The 19345-nt window shown below is 42.2% G+C and overlaps 1 protein-coding gene across 7 annotated transcripts in view; it reads left to right on the top strand.

Moving 5' to 3' along the window:
* Positions 1-19345, top strand: part of ARHGAP24 (Rho GTPase activating protein 24) — a 244228-nt gene that overhangs the window by 203688 nt on the left and 21195 nt on the right. For 6 of the 7 annotated variants that reach the window (XM_082050916.1, XM_082050917.1, XM_082050915.1 and 3 more), the window contains 2 exons: positions 5933-6055; positions 17664-17871. In XM_082050916.1, coding sequence (XP_081907042.1) covers positions 5933-6055; positions 17664-17871 — 331 coding nt within the window. Of the gene's footprint in view, positions 1-5932; positions 6056-9320; positions 10425-17663; positions 17872-19345 lie in introns of those variants that run through there. The other variant, XM_082050918.1, reaches the window with a different exon arrangement.

Here is a 19345-nt window from a genome sequence, read left to right as displayed (position 1 = left end):
TCTAACAGTTTGAGGGCAGTTTGAAGTGCAAATTGTCCCATATCAGCTCAATGCAGGAACCTGAATCCTTCTTAAAAGACAACTACATGTGATTTCCATCAGCCTCGGGATGCACAGAGTTCATGAGCACAGGCACTGGCCAGTAGAAAAGTTCCTATGTTACATTAAAGTCTGTTTTGACTATAAAATTTAAGAGAAGTTAGTTTTTTGACTCACTTCAGGATAGGTAGATCCTGTATTTGCCAGTGTCAGTATATGGAAGACAAAAATGCATAGATTTGATCTTTCAGTAGCAGCAGCAATTAGTGTCGAGTTAATATCAAGGCTAGGTAATCATAATTTCTGTTTTGTCCTTAGGAAAACAAAGACAATAAGATTGTTCATCTTGGTCTCTGATATTCTACTATCCTCTACAACTTGCAGACATAATTAGGATTAAAATTCTCAATACAAATGCTGTAAAATGAAAGTTGTTAAAGGAAATGCAGATGGGTTTTTCCAGAGAAATAAATTCAATAATAAATAAATTCAATATTTCACTTAAAGTGCAGCTACGTTTGGAAGATTTATGCAAAACACATGTATGCACGTTTCTGAGTTGCAGCCTGGTCATCTGGAATATCAGTTGGATGAGATCAGCTCTTCTGCTGTAGACGCTGGTACAGCCATGAGGCTTTGGCTGCTCCAGGGATGTGTGGGAGGGTGGCCTTGGTCAGTGCATACGTGCAGAAGTGGTGATGGGCAGGAGCGGCTGGAAGAGGATTCCAGCCCATAGCTATGCCAGTGAGAACTATTAAAAAAAACAAGCTACAAAAATGAAGAAAATGAAAGTGAAAGCAGAGTGAAATGGAAAAAAACCAAAGGACTCCTCAGGCAAGTTTTTCAGAAATTGTCTGAATATTGGCTCTTAAATATTTTTGTAAGTTACGTGGCTTGATTTTGTTTTTTTGTTGTTTTTTTTTTTTTTTCCTGAGATGATGAGTAGCCAAAAGTTCCTATTTGAATACGATATGGAGGTGCATTCAGTGTATTCATCCAAAACAGCAGAAGGTTAAATTTTACAATTTAGCGTTTTCCCAAGAAACTAGAAATTTAGAAGACAAGTATGTTGCATCCAAGCAGGAGGGTGTTTCTGAAGAAAACACAGGTTCTGTTACAATGCTGATCTGCCTTTGACTATCTTTTAGTTCCCAAGCCAAGAGCGAAGGGTTCAGAAATTGTGGCAAAGAGAAGTGCACAAGGAAGCAGGGAACTATTTTACTTCAAAATTGGCCCCTAAATTTCTTTTTGTTAGAATGTGAATATCATTCTGAGGTTGGCCATGACATTCTCAGCTCAGAAAAATCAGATTAATCCCTACTTTTTGATGTTCCTCCTGGGAGAAAATTCTCTTTTAAGCAGACGGTATGAATTTAATCCCTTCGCATTCTCAAGAATGCTGCAACTACTGTTCGCAAGAAATTCAAGATGCTTTTAAAAGGACAAGCGAATCTTTCATTCAGAGTTCAGCCTGGGTACGTTCAGGTCAGAGAAAGGTTTTGGGTTAGACAGGAGGAGACTACAAAGGAAAAAAACCCAACTTGCCCAACATGCCTTCCACTTTTGCTCTCCCCCCCCCTCCCCCCACCCCCCTTTAATGCAAAATGTCTGTGTGTTCACATTTAATTGACAGATGATTAAAAGGAGAAGAGCTATAGAGTCTGGTGTTTCAGGAAGCAATCACCCTGAAGAATTCAGTCTCTGCCTCTTTATGCTTTTCTGAGCGTGTGGTGCTGCAAGAGCAAGTGCAGGCTGTTCTCTTCTTTTCCCCTGCGGAGCAGATTCCTGCAGGAATTGGCCTTTCCATATTTTAGTTGATTTTTTTTTTTCCAGTTGCTGGCAGGAGTTCTTAAAGTACCTCGCTTGTACCCAAGCGGCACTGGCGGGGTGCTCAGAACTGCACCCAGCATGGGGCTGAGCGCTCACCGGCTGTGCTGATCAGCTGGCCCAGCAGAATCTGTACGTACTGGTTACTGAGCGCCTGAGGGAGGCGGGACGGGGCCCTGGGGAGCCTGTGCGTCATTCTAGGGGGACAGGAGGAGAAATCTGACCTGTTCACAGTGGAAGATCCATCGTGGCATTGTGCTGTTTCACTGCTTCTGCTCCAAATGGATATTATGAATAGATTTCTTTAATAAATAATGATTCATTTCTGATGCTGCCACAAAACAGATTAGAATCATATAATCATAGAATGTCTTGAGTTGAAAAGAACCCATATGGATTACTGAGTCCAGTTAGAGATCGGTTAAGGATGCAGGAAGAAAAATCTGTGATATTACATTGTAGTTTTGAGAATCGGAATACATGCAATTTCTTTTGGTGCAGTTATCAGAGGAAGGAAGAAATAGGATTACACATCAGTTGTGTCAACAGCAGCTTTTCATCTAGAATATAAAATAGTAGAATAGTTTGGGTTGGAAGGGACCTTCAAAGCTCATCTAGTCCAACCCCCTGCCATCAGCACGGACATCTTCAACCAGATCAGGTTGCTCAGAGCCCTGTCCAGCCTGGCCTGGGATGTCCCCAGGGATGGGGCATCTACCACCTCTCTGGGCAAACTGGGCCAGTGTCCCACCACCCTCGTTGTAAAAAATTGCTTCCTCATGTCTAGCCTGAGTCTCCTCTCCTTCGATTTAAAACTATTGCCCCTTGTCCTATGTGCCAGAGTCAGCTTCTTTTTTCAGGTAGACTGGGTTCTGTTCCTTCCAGGTCCTGTGACACCTGCAAAATAAGGAGAGGAAAAGATGGGGAAAAAAAGTGGAGTTTATATTCTAGCCCCTCAAGTTGGCCAGTCACGAGCCTCAGTCCACATGATGAGCCATTATTCATACTTGGACTGCAAATGCAGGAAAGGAAATTTGAGAAGGCATAGTCTGCAGTACTGCACTACACAACAGTATAGGTAAATCCATTGATTTGCACGCCCACAGGAAAGGAATAAGGATGCATTCACATCTGTAATGGACTTCATGCTGAGCACCATTTTCACGTTGAGGTACTTAATGCCAGTATCTGTGGTATGAATAGATGTCTGATTTTTGGAGACTGCGATCTACTCATGGCTCATTATTATCATAACAAGAATATTATAAGTGGGGGGATGGAAGTAGACTGGAGATTGTAAACAGTGTCTTTTAGATGTGTCCCATGGACTTCCTGAAGATTCAGAAAAGTCCTTCTAAATCTGTTTTTGTTTATCTGATGCTGCTTATCTGAGATGGCTCCTTCCTGAATCCTGGTCATTTCTTCTTATCTGTTTCCCGGTCTTGTTAATTTTCTATTCTAAATATAGTCTAATTAAAAATTAACATTTGCGGTAGAACACAAATCCAACATGAGCTATTGTATCCTCAAAAACCTTTTAGTGAGGCTTCAGTCCTTGAATAGTAACTACATCAATACACAAGTAAAAGAACCCTGCAAAATCTGGTATTGTGGTATGCAAGCAAGTAGTTGCATTACAAAGTAGACAGATATAGAATTGCTATAAAATTGTGAAGCTCCTTCTGTTAAGAAAGCTTTGTTTTCTTATCCCAAAAGAAAATGCAACCAATCTTTGTTTTCCTTCTCTGCAAAATTAAACATAGATTGTGTATTAGCTGAGTGGGTGTTTACCTAAATGAGTTGTTTAGAGTATTGTTCCGGAAACCCCTCTGTAAATTAACTAACTAGACATAAGGGATGAATCCAGTTTATCTGAAGAACACACTTCCATTTGGTACAACATGCTGACTGAGTAAATTTAAATATGCAGGCTATGAAAAGAATATGGAGTGATCTGACAAAGACCTGAGAGGAGGGCCATCACTTGGCTATGGTTGCCATCTTTTTTGTTGTCTCTTTATTAAGAAAAGCAGGTAAACTCTTGTTTTATTCCTGGATCTGATGTGTATTTTGTGTGAATGCATCTTTTTGTTCTTTGTGTACAGCACCTTGCAGGATTGTGGTCCATTAAAACAAAAAGCTACAGTACAATATGGTAGGGTTTTTTTCAACTGCAAAAAGGGCACAACTATGTTGCATGCTTTTTCTCTATACTTACAACTATTATATTTAATAGCTGTGACAGTATATTGAGGCTTTCTGTTTATATCTTTATTTTTGAGTGTTTTCAGGGTGAGAACTCTAGATGATATGTAAAATATGGCATTTTCTGTAGACTGTAGACATTGTCATGTCTCTTTGTGCCTGAGATCTGTCCTCATCTTGATCAAGATGGCTATGGAAAAGGTAGCAACAGGGAGCAACTTTGCGGGACCTGACTGTGTGCTTTCTGCTGGGCAGGGTTGATGTGAAGGGGTATTTGGGATGCCAGTGCTTCCCCCTCCCCATACCCTTATTCTCCATTTCTTGAAAGGTAAAAATGACAGAACATAACATAGAAGCAGGACTTACATTTTGTACCAGTTCTTAGGCTAGTCACTGAACATACTAAAAAAAATAAGTTATTTAGCTCCTGCTGATGCTTCTCTGGTGTTGGTGCTTAAAATACGTTCACCCTCCCTTGAACTGTGTCTTAGAAAAAAAAGTAGTATTCTTCATGCTTTTGAACGGTGTTATAGTCTGAAATGTGTTCTTCAGGTTGTTGGGTTACTTCTTTGGAAGCCTTTTTGGGGAACACATGATACATGGGTGGCTGTATTTTGACTGTAGAAAATGAGAGTCTCTCTACCTCCAAGTTCAAACTTTAGTTTTGAATAACGATGTAAAACTTGTTCTGAAGTCTTCAGTAGAATCTGCCTGTGTATGGAAAAATACGGCTTTTGTGTTTACCAAGTTTTAATTAAGTCTCTTTCACAGTTGTGTGTCCTAATTCGTGAAGTGTGGACTATACGAGTAGGTTCATTCATAATGGTTGTGCCAGGAAGTCATGGTTGGATATTCTAGCCCTGGTGAGATTTCTGTTTAGAAATGTAGCTGTTCCAGTGCCCAGCACTAAGCGTGGCACACTTCAGAAGACCTCCCAGGGGCAGAGTTCTTGCTGTAATGAACAGAGAGATTTACTTCAAATACGACTAGAATCAAAAAGAGGGATGGAGGAAGCTGGAAAGAGATGAACACAGAACTCAGGGGATTTCTAGGTGCATGGGATTTGTGCGTGAAGTATTCTTGTGTGCCCTTGGCTCAGGGAATGGGCTTCACAGTGTCTGGTGCTGTTGTTCTGGAGGGTTTGCTCTTTCTGCAGCGGTGGAAGGGTGGTTTGAATCCCCCCACCTGCTCTTGCATTAACATCATACCTGTTAGGCTGAAGGTGAAGCAGTACAAGAAGTGTGAAAACTGTGGAGCTGTGGCAAGCAGAGTTCTGATTTTGACCGTCCTGACATTAGCCCATTCTTAATAAACAATAATAAGACAATGTGTTCCTTCTTAATCTAATGCTCATCAGACCTATCCAAGGCAGTGAGTTGTACAGTGTCAGCTGCCTTCTCCTTAGAGATTCACAGCAACACTTGAGTGTATCAAATGTTATTGCTGCAAATGTGACACATTGTGTTCCGGAAAATAAGAAGAGAGTTGTCCCCGCTTGTTCAAAGCACACTTATCTCTCTGTGTTCATCCTCTCTGTTGTGGTACAGTAACTGCTGCACAACTTCCAGTGCGTATATCAAGTTACAGATTAGTGAGGGCCCCGTGGTTCTTGGAACAGCATAGGGCTGTTTTTGTTTACCGATGACATTTATCCTCTCATTTCCTTTTGGAAGCATGACAGCTCCTGGCTGTCTGATGAGGACTGTACTTACAGGACCTTCTTTTCATGCCGCGTCTGATGGTAAACACTTCAGTGCATGGTATCTGTTTCTGCTTGTTATAGGGCTGCTATTTCTGCTTTCAGCAGTCGGTCTGGCAGGAAAGCAAAAGAGTTTCTAAGTGTGATTATGTTCTCTTGCAGGAGGAGACCGAGAGCGGATGACAGCTAATCATGAGACGTACCTTCTCATGGCGAGCACGCAAAATGACATGGAGGATTGGGTGAAATCCATTCGCAGGGTTATATGGGCACCATTTGGAGGAGGTGAGTCAGTGAGGGAACATGCAAGGCTCCCGGATATAGCAAGGCACATAAGGGTTCTTCTGCCATCTTCGTCACAGCCAGAGTTTTGGAGTGAAGAGGAAGAGAGAAGAATGGTCTAGGTCTTTCCAAAAAAGTGGAGTAAGCCCTTTGTTTTCACTTGCAACACAGGTATCAGGCATGTTCCCATGGAGGGGTCACAATTAAAAGGCTTTAAACTGTCTGGAACCACTTCCCTTGATGAAGGTAGCACATGATAGCACATTACAGCACATGACCAAGGTGAGGGGAGCCTTCGCAGAAAGTTGGCCTATGAAATAATCTTTCCTGCAGGGAGAAGTGTGGCAGTTCCTTTAGTCACCAGCTAAAGGACCGTCCATGTGTTTCATAAATGCCTGTTACAAGAAGCTGTCAGTGATTCTTCTGCAAGTGATGGCTAAGACCAGCAATAGTATTATATAAAGCTGTGCACTCCAATGTGAGCCTCAGAATAATAGCACTAGCATTACAGCATAGATTCTTTTCCTTTTGATTGGCATATCCAATAATTTCAGTAGTACTGGACCAAAATGTATTGTTGAATGTCTAGTCTTTTTAAAAAGCTCTCTTATGTTGAGTAGGCTGCAATTACTATCATTATTTTCATCATTATTATTCTGGTGATAATATCTATATTATTAATACAAATATGATTCAGATACTTGCATAAAACATTGGAAAATTAATCAGACTGCTCCTTGGACCTCTTAGATCTCCCAAGTTCGGTGACAGAAATATTTTTCCACTCTGAAAGAACACCTGTAATACATGAGCTGTGTTTTGGTCTTGTCTGCAGGTAGTGTTAGACTGGAAAAGTAAGCCAGTTGGGATTGTGTGTGCTGTTTCATGACTGAGAAGAGCAGTTGTCACTGAAAACCACGATTACCGACTGCAAATATCTTTTTTTCAACTGTCAGGTAGACCACAGGAGAGAGGATGGGAGGGACTGAAGGAAGCTGCTGTTTTGAACACACTTTTCTTGTCAGCCACCCATCTTCCTTTGTGTTTTACTCAGGTTATGCTGTTCTTAGGCACGAGTTTTGGCCTCGCTGCTGGGCTGCTCTGACGGGCTTGGGTCAGCTGGGGCTTGCCTGGCACCTCTGCAAACAACTGTCTTCACTGTGGCTGCTCCTGGGGACATGTGCCCTGGAAAGATGGTGCTAAGCAGGCATCTCACTGGGATCCACCCTATATGTTAATGAGCTGGCGAAGTCCTGGATCTGGGCATGCAGGTCTTACGGGAGGATGCTTAAAAAAAGAAAAAAAACCCAACCAAACAAAAAAACAACAAGAACAACAAAACCCAACACCACAAAGTGAAAGATTTCTCCTAAAAGATGCAATCTTCTGCAGGCATATCAAGTGTGTCTGGGAGAAGGGGAGGTAGGAGGAGCACAATCTTCTGCGATTAGGCTAGGTAAGAAATCTGCTTGTTTATATAGCACAAAGATTGCCCATCCCCAGCTTTCTCTTTGTAAAGTAGGCCTTGTGTTGAGCTCCTCAGTGTTCTGTTCCTCCAGTCCAGTAGCAGCATAAGCTTCTGTGGAAATAATCAATTTGGGAGCATAACAGAAGTGGATTTTTCAAAGAGTATCTTTGTGGTTTTTGCACTTGGCTTCCACCACCTCCATATCCTTCTGTGGCAAATAATGAAGAAAGACAACTTTACAGTTCTGCAAGTGAAGTGTTTCTGTTTTACAGGCAGGGAGCTGAGATGAAACTGCATTTCTATCCGAAGTCCATGCACAGAGCTATGAATAGAAAGCAAATCTCCCAGGTACTGACCCTGTGCTTTCTTCACCAGCCCCTCATTTGCTTTTATAGGGCAAGAACTATTTCTGGTTTACAGCTGGGAATCCTTCCAGCCACCATGAAAATTCTCAGGACACCGTCATTGTTGTAGGAGCGTTTAATGCCCATTATTGAGGGAAGCACCTCGCTGAGGACTTTGCATGCTGATTTGAATAGAACAAGAGATGGGTGCAATCCTTGAATTGCTGTTTAAATTCATTTGTAGTTAAAACACTTATAAATATTTTTTTCCCTATTGGATTTCTTCAGAAAATACACTGACTTCAGGGTTATTTGTATTGGGAAGCAAACAGTTAACTTCCTGGAAAATATGAGAATAGATGGAACATGATTTTGGGTTTAATGTTCACAGAGAAGATCTGACTGTGATAACCAGGCAAAAACAGTATCATGGGATGTGCCACCATTAAGAACTGTGTCTCTAGCATATCCCCTATTTTATTAGTTACTTGTTACTTAAGTTGATATTCTGAGCTATCTTAACCAGTCTTAATGAGTCCTATTAATGGTTCTGCAATTACGTATGGGCTGGACACACTCATATTTTTATTATCCTTTACTACAATGGATGTTGCTACAGCTGCTGCAACAGTCTGACCCTTCTAAAGAAGGGCACTTCTGGCTTAAGCTGTGTCAGAGCCTGCCTTGATGAGCTGTAGCCACTGGAGTTAAAAATCCTTTTCTCTGTTACATCAGCTATAAACAAGACATAGAAGAGTTGCAGTCAGATGATGATGCCTAACCAGGAACAAGTAATTACTTGAAACACAAAATTATTTCAGACAGCAAATTAATCAAAACACCAGTTTTATATTGGCTTCCTAAATTTCAGCAGTAGATGGTAAACCACAGTAGTCTGGTGTCATAGAAATCAAGGGCCGCTTTGCGTAACTTATTTGAATTTTCTGGTTCCTTTAAGCATTGTAAGCAAGCTCTGTGTGTGTGTAAGCACACGTGTGCAATGGATGTACCTGACCCTTGGTGAGCCACTAATATTTAAAGTTTGTCTGGCAGTGGGAAAGGACTCCTGGTACCAGAGCAAGCAGCTCTGTAAATTATTAACCACATCATTAAACGGTTATTTGTTAACCTGTGCTAGAAAGAGAAGGCAGGAGGGGGGCAGATGAGAATCTGCTAAGGCGATCAGAAACAGCTTGTTTTTTGCACCAGAAGGTGACTGTGGAAAAAATTCTGAAAGGGAAAAGAAATGTAAATGAGCCAAGGCATGTAATGCCTGTTTGCACATGAAATTCCTTTCCTGATTAGATTAAAAAGGCACTATTTTTACAGGGGGTAAAGGCCTGAGTTTTAATTGCAGAACTTGCAACTAGAGAGGACAGAGGAGGCGAGAAGAAGGAGGGTGAGCATTTTAGCAGGGGCAGGAGCATAAGGTTTGGCACCTCTGGCGGAGCCAAGCGCAGCCTGCCTGCTGTTGGAGCTGCCACACACGACAGCCGCCTGAAGTCACCTCAAAGTCACCCGCAGGAGCAGACAAATCTGCGTCTCGGCGGCTCCCTCCTCTGCATTGCTTCTCTGCACCTGCTGCACACAAGGGGCCGGCAGAGGCAGCGGCAGCAGCCGTGGTTGCCATTGCCAGGCGTGGGACTGGGAGGCAGCGAGCAAGCAGAGCATCCCCGCGTGGAGGCACGTACGTATTCCTCAGCAGCTCCCCGGGATCCTGCCGGCACGGACACGACGCTGCTGCATCTGACGCGCCTCTCCCACGAGAGCTGCTGGTAGTTTGAAGGCAATAAAGCAAGCAAGAAACCCAGGAGAACATCAGACAGGCGGCTGGGTTTATAAAAGGCCTTTTGAAAGGAATCCGTTATGGACAGAGAACCTTTTGGGTGAAGGGGCTGGTGTTTGTGCTCCTCGATCGCAGACACAAGGGGAGCCAGCAAGGAGTGTCGGATCCCGGAGGATTCTTTGGTGTCCTTTTCGGTATTGTTCTCCTCTTTCCCCTTGCACACTGCAAAGTGCTGACCTTTTCCTGTGGAATTGGAGTCTCTGGCGCTTCACCCCCGTTCCAGCTGGAAGAGGTCTTTCTCCCCCTCTGTCTGTGCAAGCACTTCTGTTTGAATGGAAGATATATCTCTTTGCTGAAACTCCTTTGTTGTGACATTGCATAATAGACAGTTGTCTTGCCGCAGGAAATAAAAGGAACGAAAGGAAATAGAGAGACGGAAGGAAATTGTTCCCCAAAGCAAAATTGAAGCAGGGAAGAGAACATTAAAATCACTTCAAGCCCTACCCAAGATCTAGAAGATCACAAATCTCCTACCTCCAGAGGATAATACACTGTTATAAGAACTCCTCAGCAGTCAGTAATGATGAGCAGTCGTGGTGTTTCATCTGGATGCAGCTGGTAAAGGAGAGCTTTGGAGGGACGTGGGGGCTCTGGCCTGTATGATGCCTGAAGACAGAAATGCTGGAGTCCGCAGCCCAGGTGCCTTAGCAGCAGCTCCTTTCATTCCTAAAACTACTTACAGGAGAATTAAGCGGTGTTTTAGTTTCCGTAAAGGTAGGTCTGTTCTGTTGCTGTGTTCTGCTTTGCTAGTGAAGCCATAGTTTCTGAGAAGTCCAGGGGGCTGTGTGTGCAGGGGCAGAGGAGAGTATTAAAAAAAAAAAAAAAAAAAGGCATGAAACAATGCAGATGCCGACATTCCACAGATTATTTATTTACCTCTTTGTTCATTTGTTTATAGTTGGCCAGCTGTTTCTGTCTCTTCTACATAATAGCCCATGAATGGGTTGCCTGAATGAGGTGGCTTGAGACAAGATTACTGCAGAGCCTCCGAGAAAAAAATCAGTGAGGGGAGTTGGGGAATAGAAGCTGTGATGCTCTGAGTCGCCTCTTTGGCTGGCACAACATTAGGGAAGAGTTTGGACTTGCATTTTTTCTGTGTCAGAGGAGGGAGGAGAAGAGAGGGAGCAAAGCAACATGATAAATGTGTATCTGTGCAGAAGACTAAGTCCTTGGATTCAGAGATTCCTGTAGATTGAAGTGCAGCCCGATGACGCACTGTCCTGCTGCAATCGCTGGATTGCCACTTCATCCTGCTGCCCTGCAGCCTGTGTTTGCCTTTCCACCTGCTGCAGAGACGTGTTAAAAGCCAATTTTCTTCTGCGTTGCACATACTCCTATGGAAGCAGAGCATGGCAGTGCTGAGGGGAGAGGGGGCATAGCAGGCTGGCTTTCAAAATATGTCAGCTGGAAGGGAAACACATGTCTGAGAAAGAGATGAGACAAACGATAATAAGGTGCCATGGTGCTTGGGGCGGGGGGGGAAGAAACTACCTACCTCTGTGATGAGGATGAAAACTTTGTGTGGGGCAAGAGGATGGTGCTGCCTTTAAAGCTGTGCTGGACATGGAAACCCAAGTGAAAGGGCTAAATTTGTCACATTGTTCTGTAATGTGAGAAACGATCTTACGCAGGGTTTATGTGAATAGAATCATCCTCATCTCCTACTCCTCCCTAAACTGTTCCTCCGTGCTGGTATTTGTCCTTTTGCGAGACCATGCAGCTCTCTGCTCACAAGACTCAGGGATATGGTGTCGTCATTGCTTTTGAGGGCTGTGTGTGCAGGCAGAGGCAGTGCCCTGGTACGAGGGATGACAACAGTGAGATGCTCCCTGCTGAACCACAGCAGAGATCAGCTCTTGCCTGTGGACGAGATGGCACTGAAAATTGTGTGCACCTGCAGCCCTTCATCCCCAAGGCTAGTGTTTCCCTGGGTTGTGGAGCTCAGTCCTTCTGGAGCCTGGCCAGGAAGATGGGGCTGTGTCTGTATGAAGTGTGTAAGTGCAATTCAAGGTGTCGATGTGAATTAGAAATGTCTGTGCCCCGTTTATACGCTTAACTATTTGAGAAATGTTGGGAAGTTGAATAAAGGATTAACTGATAATTTTGCTGACAGCTGCCTTTGTGCCTGGAGTGCAGCCTTAGTCTCTCCAAGAAGAGTTTCAGCTGTTGATTCTTGTCCTGTATGTTCTCAGACAGAAAGGCTTCATGTCTAAAACCCCAAGTGAAGCTGCAGCACTTGTGGCAAAAGACTGAATAATCAAGGCCATGCTACTAATTTGCTTTCCTCTGCATATTGTTTGTTTTAGTTACTTTCTTATACATGTCAAGAACGTAGTCACGAGGCCCCTAGATCAGAGCTACAAAATGCTGCATGTGCATGTTTAACTAGGTCCCTGTCCCACTGAAGTCAACAGAAAGATGGACATTAACTAGACGTTTAGTCAAGCCTTTACTATGGTTGCACAGGCAGATTAGGCTAACTGCTTCCTAATTGCCGTACTTCTCTGTATGTGAAAACTCTGGCATAAAACTTCATTTGCAGAATGTATGACTAAGTATGAAAAAAAGACAAAACTAGCCTTCTGCAAGCCTAGCTTGGACTTGTGTAAAGCAGATCGATTAGTTCTAAGCTGTGCAGCACAATACAGAAAAGAAAATTAGCAGGGTAAACCATGAAATGGATGAACTGCACAACATTGTATTTTTAGGCAGAGATACATCATCATCTTCACCAGTTACACAAGGTGCAGGACCCTTCCTGGAAATCCAGATCAAAGCTGCATTGTGATAGGCACTGAACAATGAAATGTCAGACCTGGTCTGAAGTCATGCCATAGGAGAGGTCAGGGCTCAGAGGACAGCATTTGAACAGAGACAGAGCCAAGAGTTTTGAAAATCCAATTTAGAGTAGGTGTGCTCTAAGTGCCACCACGGGAAACTCCTCAGAGTATGTGCAAGTTGAGAAGGCAATAACTGAGAGTAACTTTGCTGGGGTGAGAACATGCAATAGCATGGTGTGGGTGAGCAGAGTTTCGGAGCAAGAGGTGGTATGGGCATTGGCCAGGGGAATGGTGCAGGCTCTGATGTGATTGACTGTGCTGAGTTCTCAGTGATGATTTTAAAATTGCCTCCATTCCCTTTCAGCCTGTAGCTAGGTCTGCTCTTATTTCCTAGGGTTTTATTTTCTAAGCAGTAACCTCTGGTCTGCAGGTGTGCTAAACTCCAGGGCAGGCATTAATCTTACTGTATTAATCTTACTGTATCTACTGCTGGCATGGCACTGACTCTGGGGTAGGAGAAGGCTTGACAGAAAGAAAATGAGTCAGGCACGAACATAATTATGCCACTGCTATTTTTGGTGAGTTTTTTTCCTCTCCTGTACACTATAAAATTCTGTAGAGAAGAAGAAAACACTCCCTGCTTTGATCCACTCAAAATAGCAGGGAGTGCTGAGGAACACCGGAGCAGAAAGCCGATAAGAAATAATAATTTAGAACTCCATATTAAGTGCTATGTGGCCATGACAGCCACTTCTTTGTGTTATTCTAGGACCTTTGTTCCCAGCCCTGCTGTTGAAAGCTGTTCACCTGATCTGTTATTTTCGCTGTCAATGAATTACTCATTTAGAATTGAGAGCTGCTTAAAATTCTGATCCAAAGCCGAGATCAATTCTTTTGACCTTAACTCACCCTTTGTGACTAGTATAGCCCATAAATTCAGAATTTGTCATGGAAGGACAGAGGTCCTCTCTGCTGCATGTTGAGAGAACATATGTACAGGTGTGGGTCTTTTTAAAAGCATCAGCCCTCTGTGCTTTCTGCTGTCTGAAAATAACGTCATTTGAATTGCTGAGGGGTGGCTTGGGAAAGGCAGAAATACTCTGCATGTGCTGTGGCAGAGCTGGAGCGGCAGGTGGGCTTTTTCAAGCTGTTCCTCGTGGAGCAAAGAGTCAGAACTGCCACCTGCATCTTTCTCTTCTTTCTTACTGAATCAGAAGCTTGGACTCAGTAGACTTCAGATGTGGCCCCTGCATGCGTTCAGTAGCTAAGGAAATAATTGACTAATAGAATTGTTAGATTTTAAAAACATTAGCATTGAATATGTACCACAGTGAAAATACCACAGTGCTTTCACAACTCCTGAGTAGACATACACAGGGTTTGGATATAGTACTGTAGTGTCTTTCATAAGCTTTATGGGTACCTGTTAAGCTTGGAATGACAGTTTCTCAAAATGTTTACAAAACTTCTGCCACAGGAATGTTCTAGTTAATGAATAACAGCTCAGCATGCCCTTTACTATCATGTGATTTTCCTTTTTGATGTTATGCATGATCTTGGCTTAATTGGATATAACTTTAAAGACCTACAAAAGTCTCTTGGAAAAAGCAGTTTTACTGATTAAATCTAATGACTGGTCAGAACTGGAATCCCGTACATTTCCCTGCCTTTCTCTTGCTGTGGGGAAGCCAAGCTGCTGTCATTCTGAATCTCAAGGTTTCTTGTTGGTTTTGTCTGCCTGCCTTCCCTCTGGCACCCTACCCCAAGGATAAACCAAAGTGCAGGTCAGCATCTGTGCATGTCTGGGTTTTGGAGACTTTGAGGTTTAGGAGGGGAACGTGGGTTTGGATTACATGAGTCATGAGGGCTCTCTTTGATTCCCTTCTCCACAGAGGTGTTCTTGTTTAGTTACTGCAGTGGAAATTTACTTTGTCATGTGAAATTATCTCTCTGGTTTTGGTCATACTATAGTCTCCATGTCTTGGGCTGTCTTTTCCTCACTCTTCTGTAAAAGAGATGCTGGTAGTTACTAGGTACAGCTGATAGTGTTCATTATGGTCTGCCTCTGCAAACCACTAAGGTAACTGTGTTTGCAGCTGCAATTCTTTTACAGCATTGCCTTTGCATCATAATAGTTGACATCTTAGCCTTCATAACCTGTTAATCTGCAGGGTCTCTGTGGTAGTTATTTGCAGCAGAAGAGGGGTTAAAAGCGTTGGAAAGGGATGGTGGAAGAAGGCGCACCTTGCAGGGCAATGGTGATGGCTTTGATTCCAAAACAGTGAAAAAACTCAACAGACACCAGGAAGATAATGAACAAGGTAAAAGTCACAACAACATGATGTGGAAGCAGAGCTGTCATGTTTCTGCCACTTCTGCCCCTGGCAAGAGAATACTTTTTCCACAAGACATCAGCATGTCTGCAACATCAAGGCAATATTTATGCAGGCTTATCATGACTGATTCCTTCCATGGCCAAGTGCTGTCTTCTGCAGTGTCCTCCATTTGTTAGGTGAGGGAAATGCATTAGATGAGGTATCAGGCATGTGTTTAGTTATTTTTAAGATTTTCTTCATTCAGTACCTGTGATTTGCTGCTACAATACAAACCAAGCTTTCATATCCATTTAATAGTCACCTTTTGTATGTGAATTGCTTGTTGCTTTCTATTTGTCTTCAAAAATACTGTTTGACACTAGTTACAGACACCTTAACAGTTTATGGTTGCCACCTGTTTTCAATACAATTTTTGTTGTGATGCATGAGCAATTTATAATAATATAGGAATGGTTTTTGCTCCCACTGCACAGAAACCCCTTATTCTGATTTTATTTATTATCTAGTCAACATGCTTTGAAAGCTAATTCTAAAACGGGGGGGAAGAGGGAAGGCAGCATCCCTCAAAAATGCGTTAGTAGAAAGTGATGTGTTCTGATTACAGTCTCATTAGTAACACGAGTTTCAAAGCACTCTGGTAGGTTTGAGAACTTACTCTTTCCTCTAAAAGTGTAAGGTAGTCTGCAGTATGCACATTATGATTAAAGAATGTTAACATGGAGAGAAGAAAGTGTAGCCTATAGGAAAAAGCTTATTCATACTAATTGTACTGTTAGTGGGCATGAATTGTAGTTGTACATCATATAATTGGAATATCTGTACCTTACACTGATTAATTTTGTTTGAAAAGAGGTAAAAACTCTTTTGTTTAAAACCAAGAGACCTCCTGGGTCTTGAAAGGAAACTCTGACTCTGTATTGGTAGGATAAACTGGAGTCAAGTCCTACACCTGAGAAGGAATAACCTCAGGGGAACAGCTCTGAGGAGGAGGACCTGGGTGCCCTGGAGGACAGTGACCTGGGCTGGCGCCAGCAGCAACCCTTAACTTAGACAAAAACTAGGAACTAATTGATTTAATTCTCCTGCCATCCCCATAGCCAGTTTGCAGGAGGTTAGGAAGGTATGTAAGAAATAAAACTTAGTTTACCTCCTCTGCCAGCCTGAAGAGACTGAGCTTTGTGAACGCCAAATATTCCACATCAGTCAGTATTCTTCTAAGCTTGTCTCACTCTGAAATTTCAATAATTCCTTCTCTAATTGCTAATTGTTGTGATTTGGGCTTTATACAACATGAAAAAAGTGAGCTGATAAAGAGTGACTGTGGGATGTTCAGTCCCCTTACCTACTGCTGGTTTTGGCATCCTCAAATATGGGTACCATGGAAATCACAAAATATGCTGCTTTGTATCTCAGAAGGCTTTCTGGATATCTTAGCTGGTCATCAGTTACTCTCGCCAGTCATTTCCTGTGCTACATTAAATATAATTGCACTTAAATACAAATCCCAGACCTTCAGTATGTGCAACTAACATCTTCCTTCGCGCTGGCCATAACATTCTAGAGCATATGCAAAGCAACTCTTCACTTCTATTGTTGAAGGAAAAATGTGCACATGGAAGGTTACCCTGAGGGATGCTTCAGTTGGAATCCTATCTTAGCTTGTGGTTACTTGTTCGTGTATTTGTAATTTTTGATGTTTTCGGGCCAAAAGCAAAAGCCAACTAGCTCAACTTTGGTCTTTCTTTAGAAAAAGCAAACCAAAACACTTCTGTTCTGCTTGTTGAATATTTTTAAACCAGTAGGAACTGTGTGCTCAGTGAAGGACACAATTTGACTTCCTGCTTTTTTCCCTGCACTTTATAGTGGGGAGCCTTCCAAGTACAGGTAGTTATTTGGTCTTTAGTTTCTCATCATGGCTGCCTTAGAACTACTCATTATCTTGCTATACAGAAATGGAATTGCCTTGCTTCAGCTCCAGTTCTGTTCAACAACTGGTGGTCTCAGGAGAGAGCTTCCATCACACATGACATGTCTGAGCGTTATTGTGATGCTGTCTGTGGTGGCTGTCTCCGCAGCTTCAAAGGGAGAGGCAAAATAAGTTATGAAGTATAGCTGTGTTGCTAGTGCCAGCAGTATCCTCAGGTCAGGGTTGAAGTTAATTCTGTCAGTAAAATTCCATGTTCTTCTGAGATTAAGTATAAATACTGATTTGCTGCGGTTCGTCTGACATATTTCACCTTTTATGTCAGGATCATTTTCGTACAATAAAATCTATTGCTGCTAAAGCAGACAGTGATAGTGCAATCGGTAGTACATTACAGGAGTGGTCGTTATGGGAAAACGTAATAATTTTTTAATAAAACAAATCAATAATTTGGTTTGGTAGGAACAACATCCCAAATTATGATTATAAATCTTCTGCTTTCCACATGTAATGTTTATATGCCATTGAAACTGATACAGGAACTACTTTCATTTATATGTAATTAGGCATGAGCCAAAGAAGTTGGAGATGTGTATCACTTTTGAATCAGAAGTTTTGTGATGGAAAAGCCTATTTGCATTATTTCTGTATTTTCTGTGCTTTTGGTCTGAAAAATCATTTACTATAGTTTATTTTAAATAACGTTTTTGAGTATTGCTGTAGAATACGTCAGCATCGTATTTCCAAGAGAGTATCAAAGGTGAAATTGAGCATTTTTATCCTTAAGAAAGGAGTAGGTTAACTGTCCGTGTATTTAACTGACCTGCAAATTGTGTGAGCTGTAATAGAAGACATGAGCTCCTCAGATGTTTTTATGAATCTCAACCAAGACACATCTCTCTTTTTCATGCAGGTATTTTTGGCCAGAAGCTGGAAGATACTGTCAGATACGAAAAGCGATATGGGAACCGGCTGGCTCCGATGTTGGTGGAGCAGTGTGTGGACTTCATCCGACAGCGGGGGCTGAAGGAAGAAGGCCTTTTTCGACTGCCTGGGCAGGCTAATCTTGTCAAGGAGCTGCAAGATGCATTTGACTGCGGAGAGAAGCCTTCTTTTGACAGGTAAAATCCTCCAGCCTGGCCTTCATACCTGAAGGACATGATCTGCTGTACTGGCTGACCCACGGTGCTGCAAAACCTGTGGCAGCAGCGGATGTTAATACCATTATGTGGTTTTGTAGATTTTTCTGTATGTTTCCTATTATCACTCTAAAATGTCTTTTTTTTCTGACTTTGATGTCTGGTTTCAAAGCATTTCTGGAGAATTTCCATTTGTGAAAAGCTGGTAAGGGAAAGTATTGCTAATGGTTTGGCTTAATCAAAAATATCTGGATTACCTTAATCTTAGTATCATTTGAAATGGCTGATGGCTGGCATTTCGTGAGTTCCACAAAGACAGGATTTCTCTTTTCACCAATCTCAGTATCTTTTGTTAGCTATAAAACTGCCTGGAAGGGAAGTCTGCTTTTCTGTATTTCTTTGGGCCTTTGGTCTTAAAATAAAAGTCACTGTGACCATAGTAACAAACCTACATGGTTTTGAGGCTCCAGGTCCAATTCATATTCCAATATTTATAGGGTTTTGCAAACCTAACGAGTTTACTGAGCCAAGGAAGAACCCAGTCCTGTTCATTCAGCTGTATATGACTTCAGTCCTCTGTAAGATTAATTTTTTTAGTAAGTTTAGCTGTCCTGTAAGCTCTGATAGAAGTAGTCCGTATATTCAGAGTGTGCAATCAGAGAAACAGAACCAGTGGATTATGAGTGCCACCAAGCCTATTTAAATCTGGTCAGAAATAATACGATGGTAATGAAGTTCTGGTTTAAGAGACTGCTGAACAGTGGTTGGCCCCAGTGTGTGCCCTAAGGTGACACCCATAACACATGTCCAAAATGGAATCGGGATCCTTCACTCCCATTGAGGGTCTTATGTGAATTAGGAAGAAGTGGCAGGTTACATTTATTTTGTGGGACCTTTAACTGATAGCAATGCAAGGAAAGTATAGCTTCACCTTTTAGTGCAAAAATATGCCATGACATGAACTTGATTGCTGCAAATCATTTACTTTCCTCCTTTTCCTGTTCCTATGAAGTGAGAAATTTTTATACGCATAGAGCTATGTGTATCACGGATGCACAAAAGACAAATGTCTGTAATACTCATTTAACTCCAGCAGTTTCCTCAGTCCTGACCCTCACTTGAAGTCAATAATTAATAATGTTCTGGAAAAGAAAAGTGAATTGTCTTCTGATGAGATTTGTTTGTTTCTTATTGGAAGGCAAGAGAGACAATGATTGACCGGAATGTTTTAAGGACCCCAAGGCCCGTGGGAAGTGACAGCTAGTGAATGTTTGTGGTGTACTTGCTGACTGTTAAAATACTGTGCAACTTATTTAAAAACAGAAAATTATGGTAAAGAAGCATCCATTTGGGTATGTTTTCCTTACTTGGCAACATTAAATATTACTGGTCATGTCTCTGCCACAGTGTCTACCAAAGAGACATGCAGGTGAATGGCAGAAACCAAAGGTTATTT

Source organism: Streptopelia decaocto (assembly GCF_964273445.1).
Source record: "Streptopelia decaocto genome assembly, chromosome: 4".
In the NCBI taxonomy this organism is placed as follows: Eukaryota; Metazoa; Chordata; class Aves; order Columbiformes; family Columbidae; genus Streptopelia; species Streptopelia decaocto.
The sequence above is the reverse complement of the archived record's forward strand: the minus strand, read 5'-3'. Positions and strand labels throughout refer to the sequence as shown.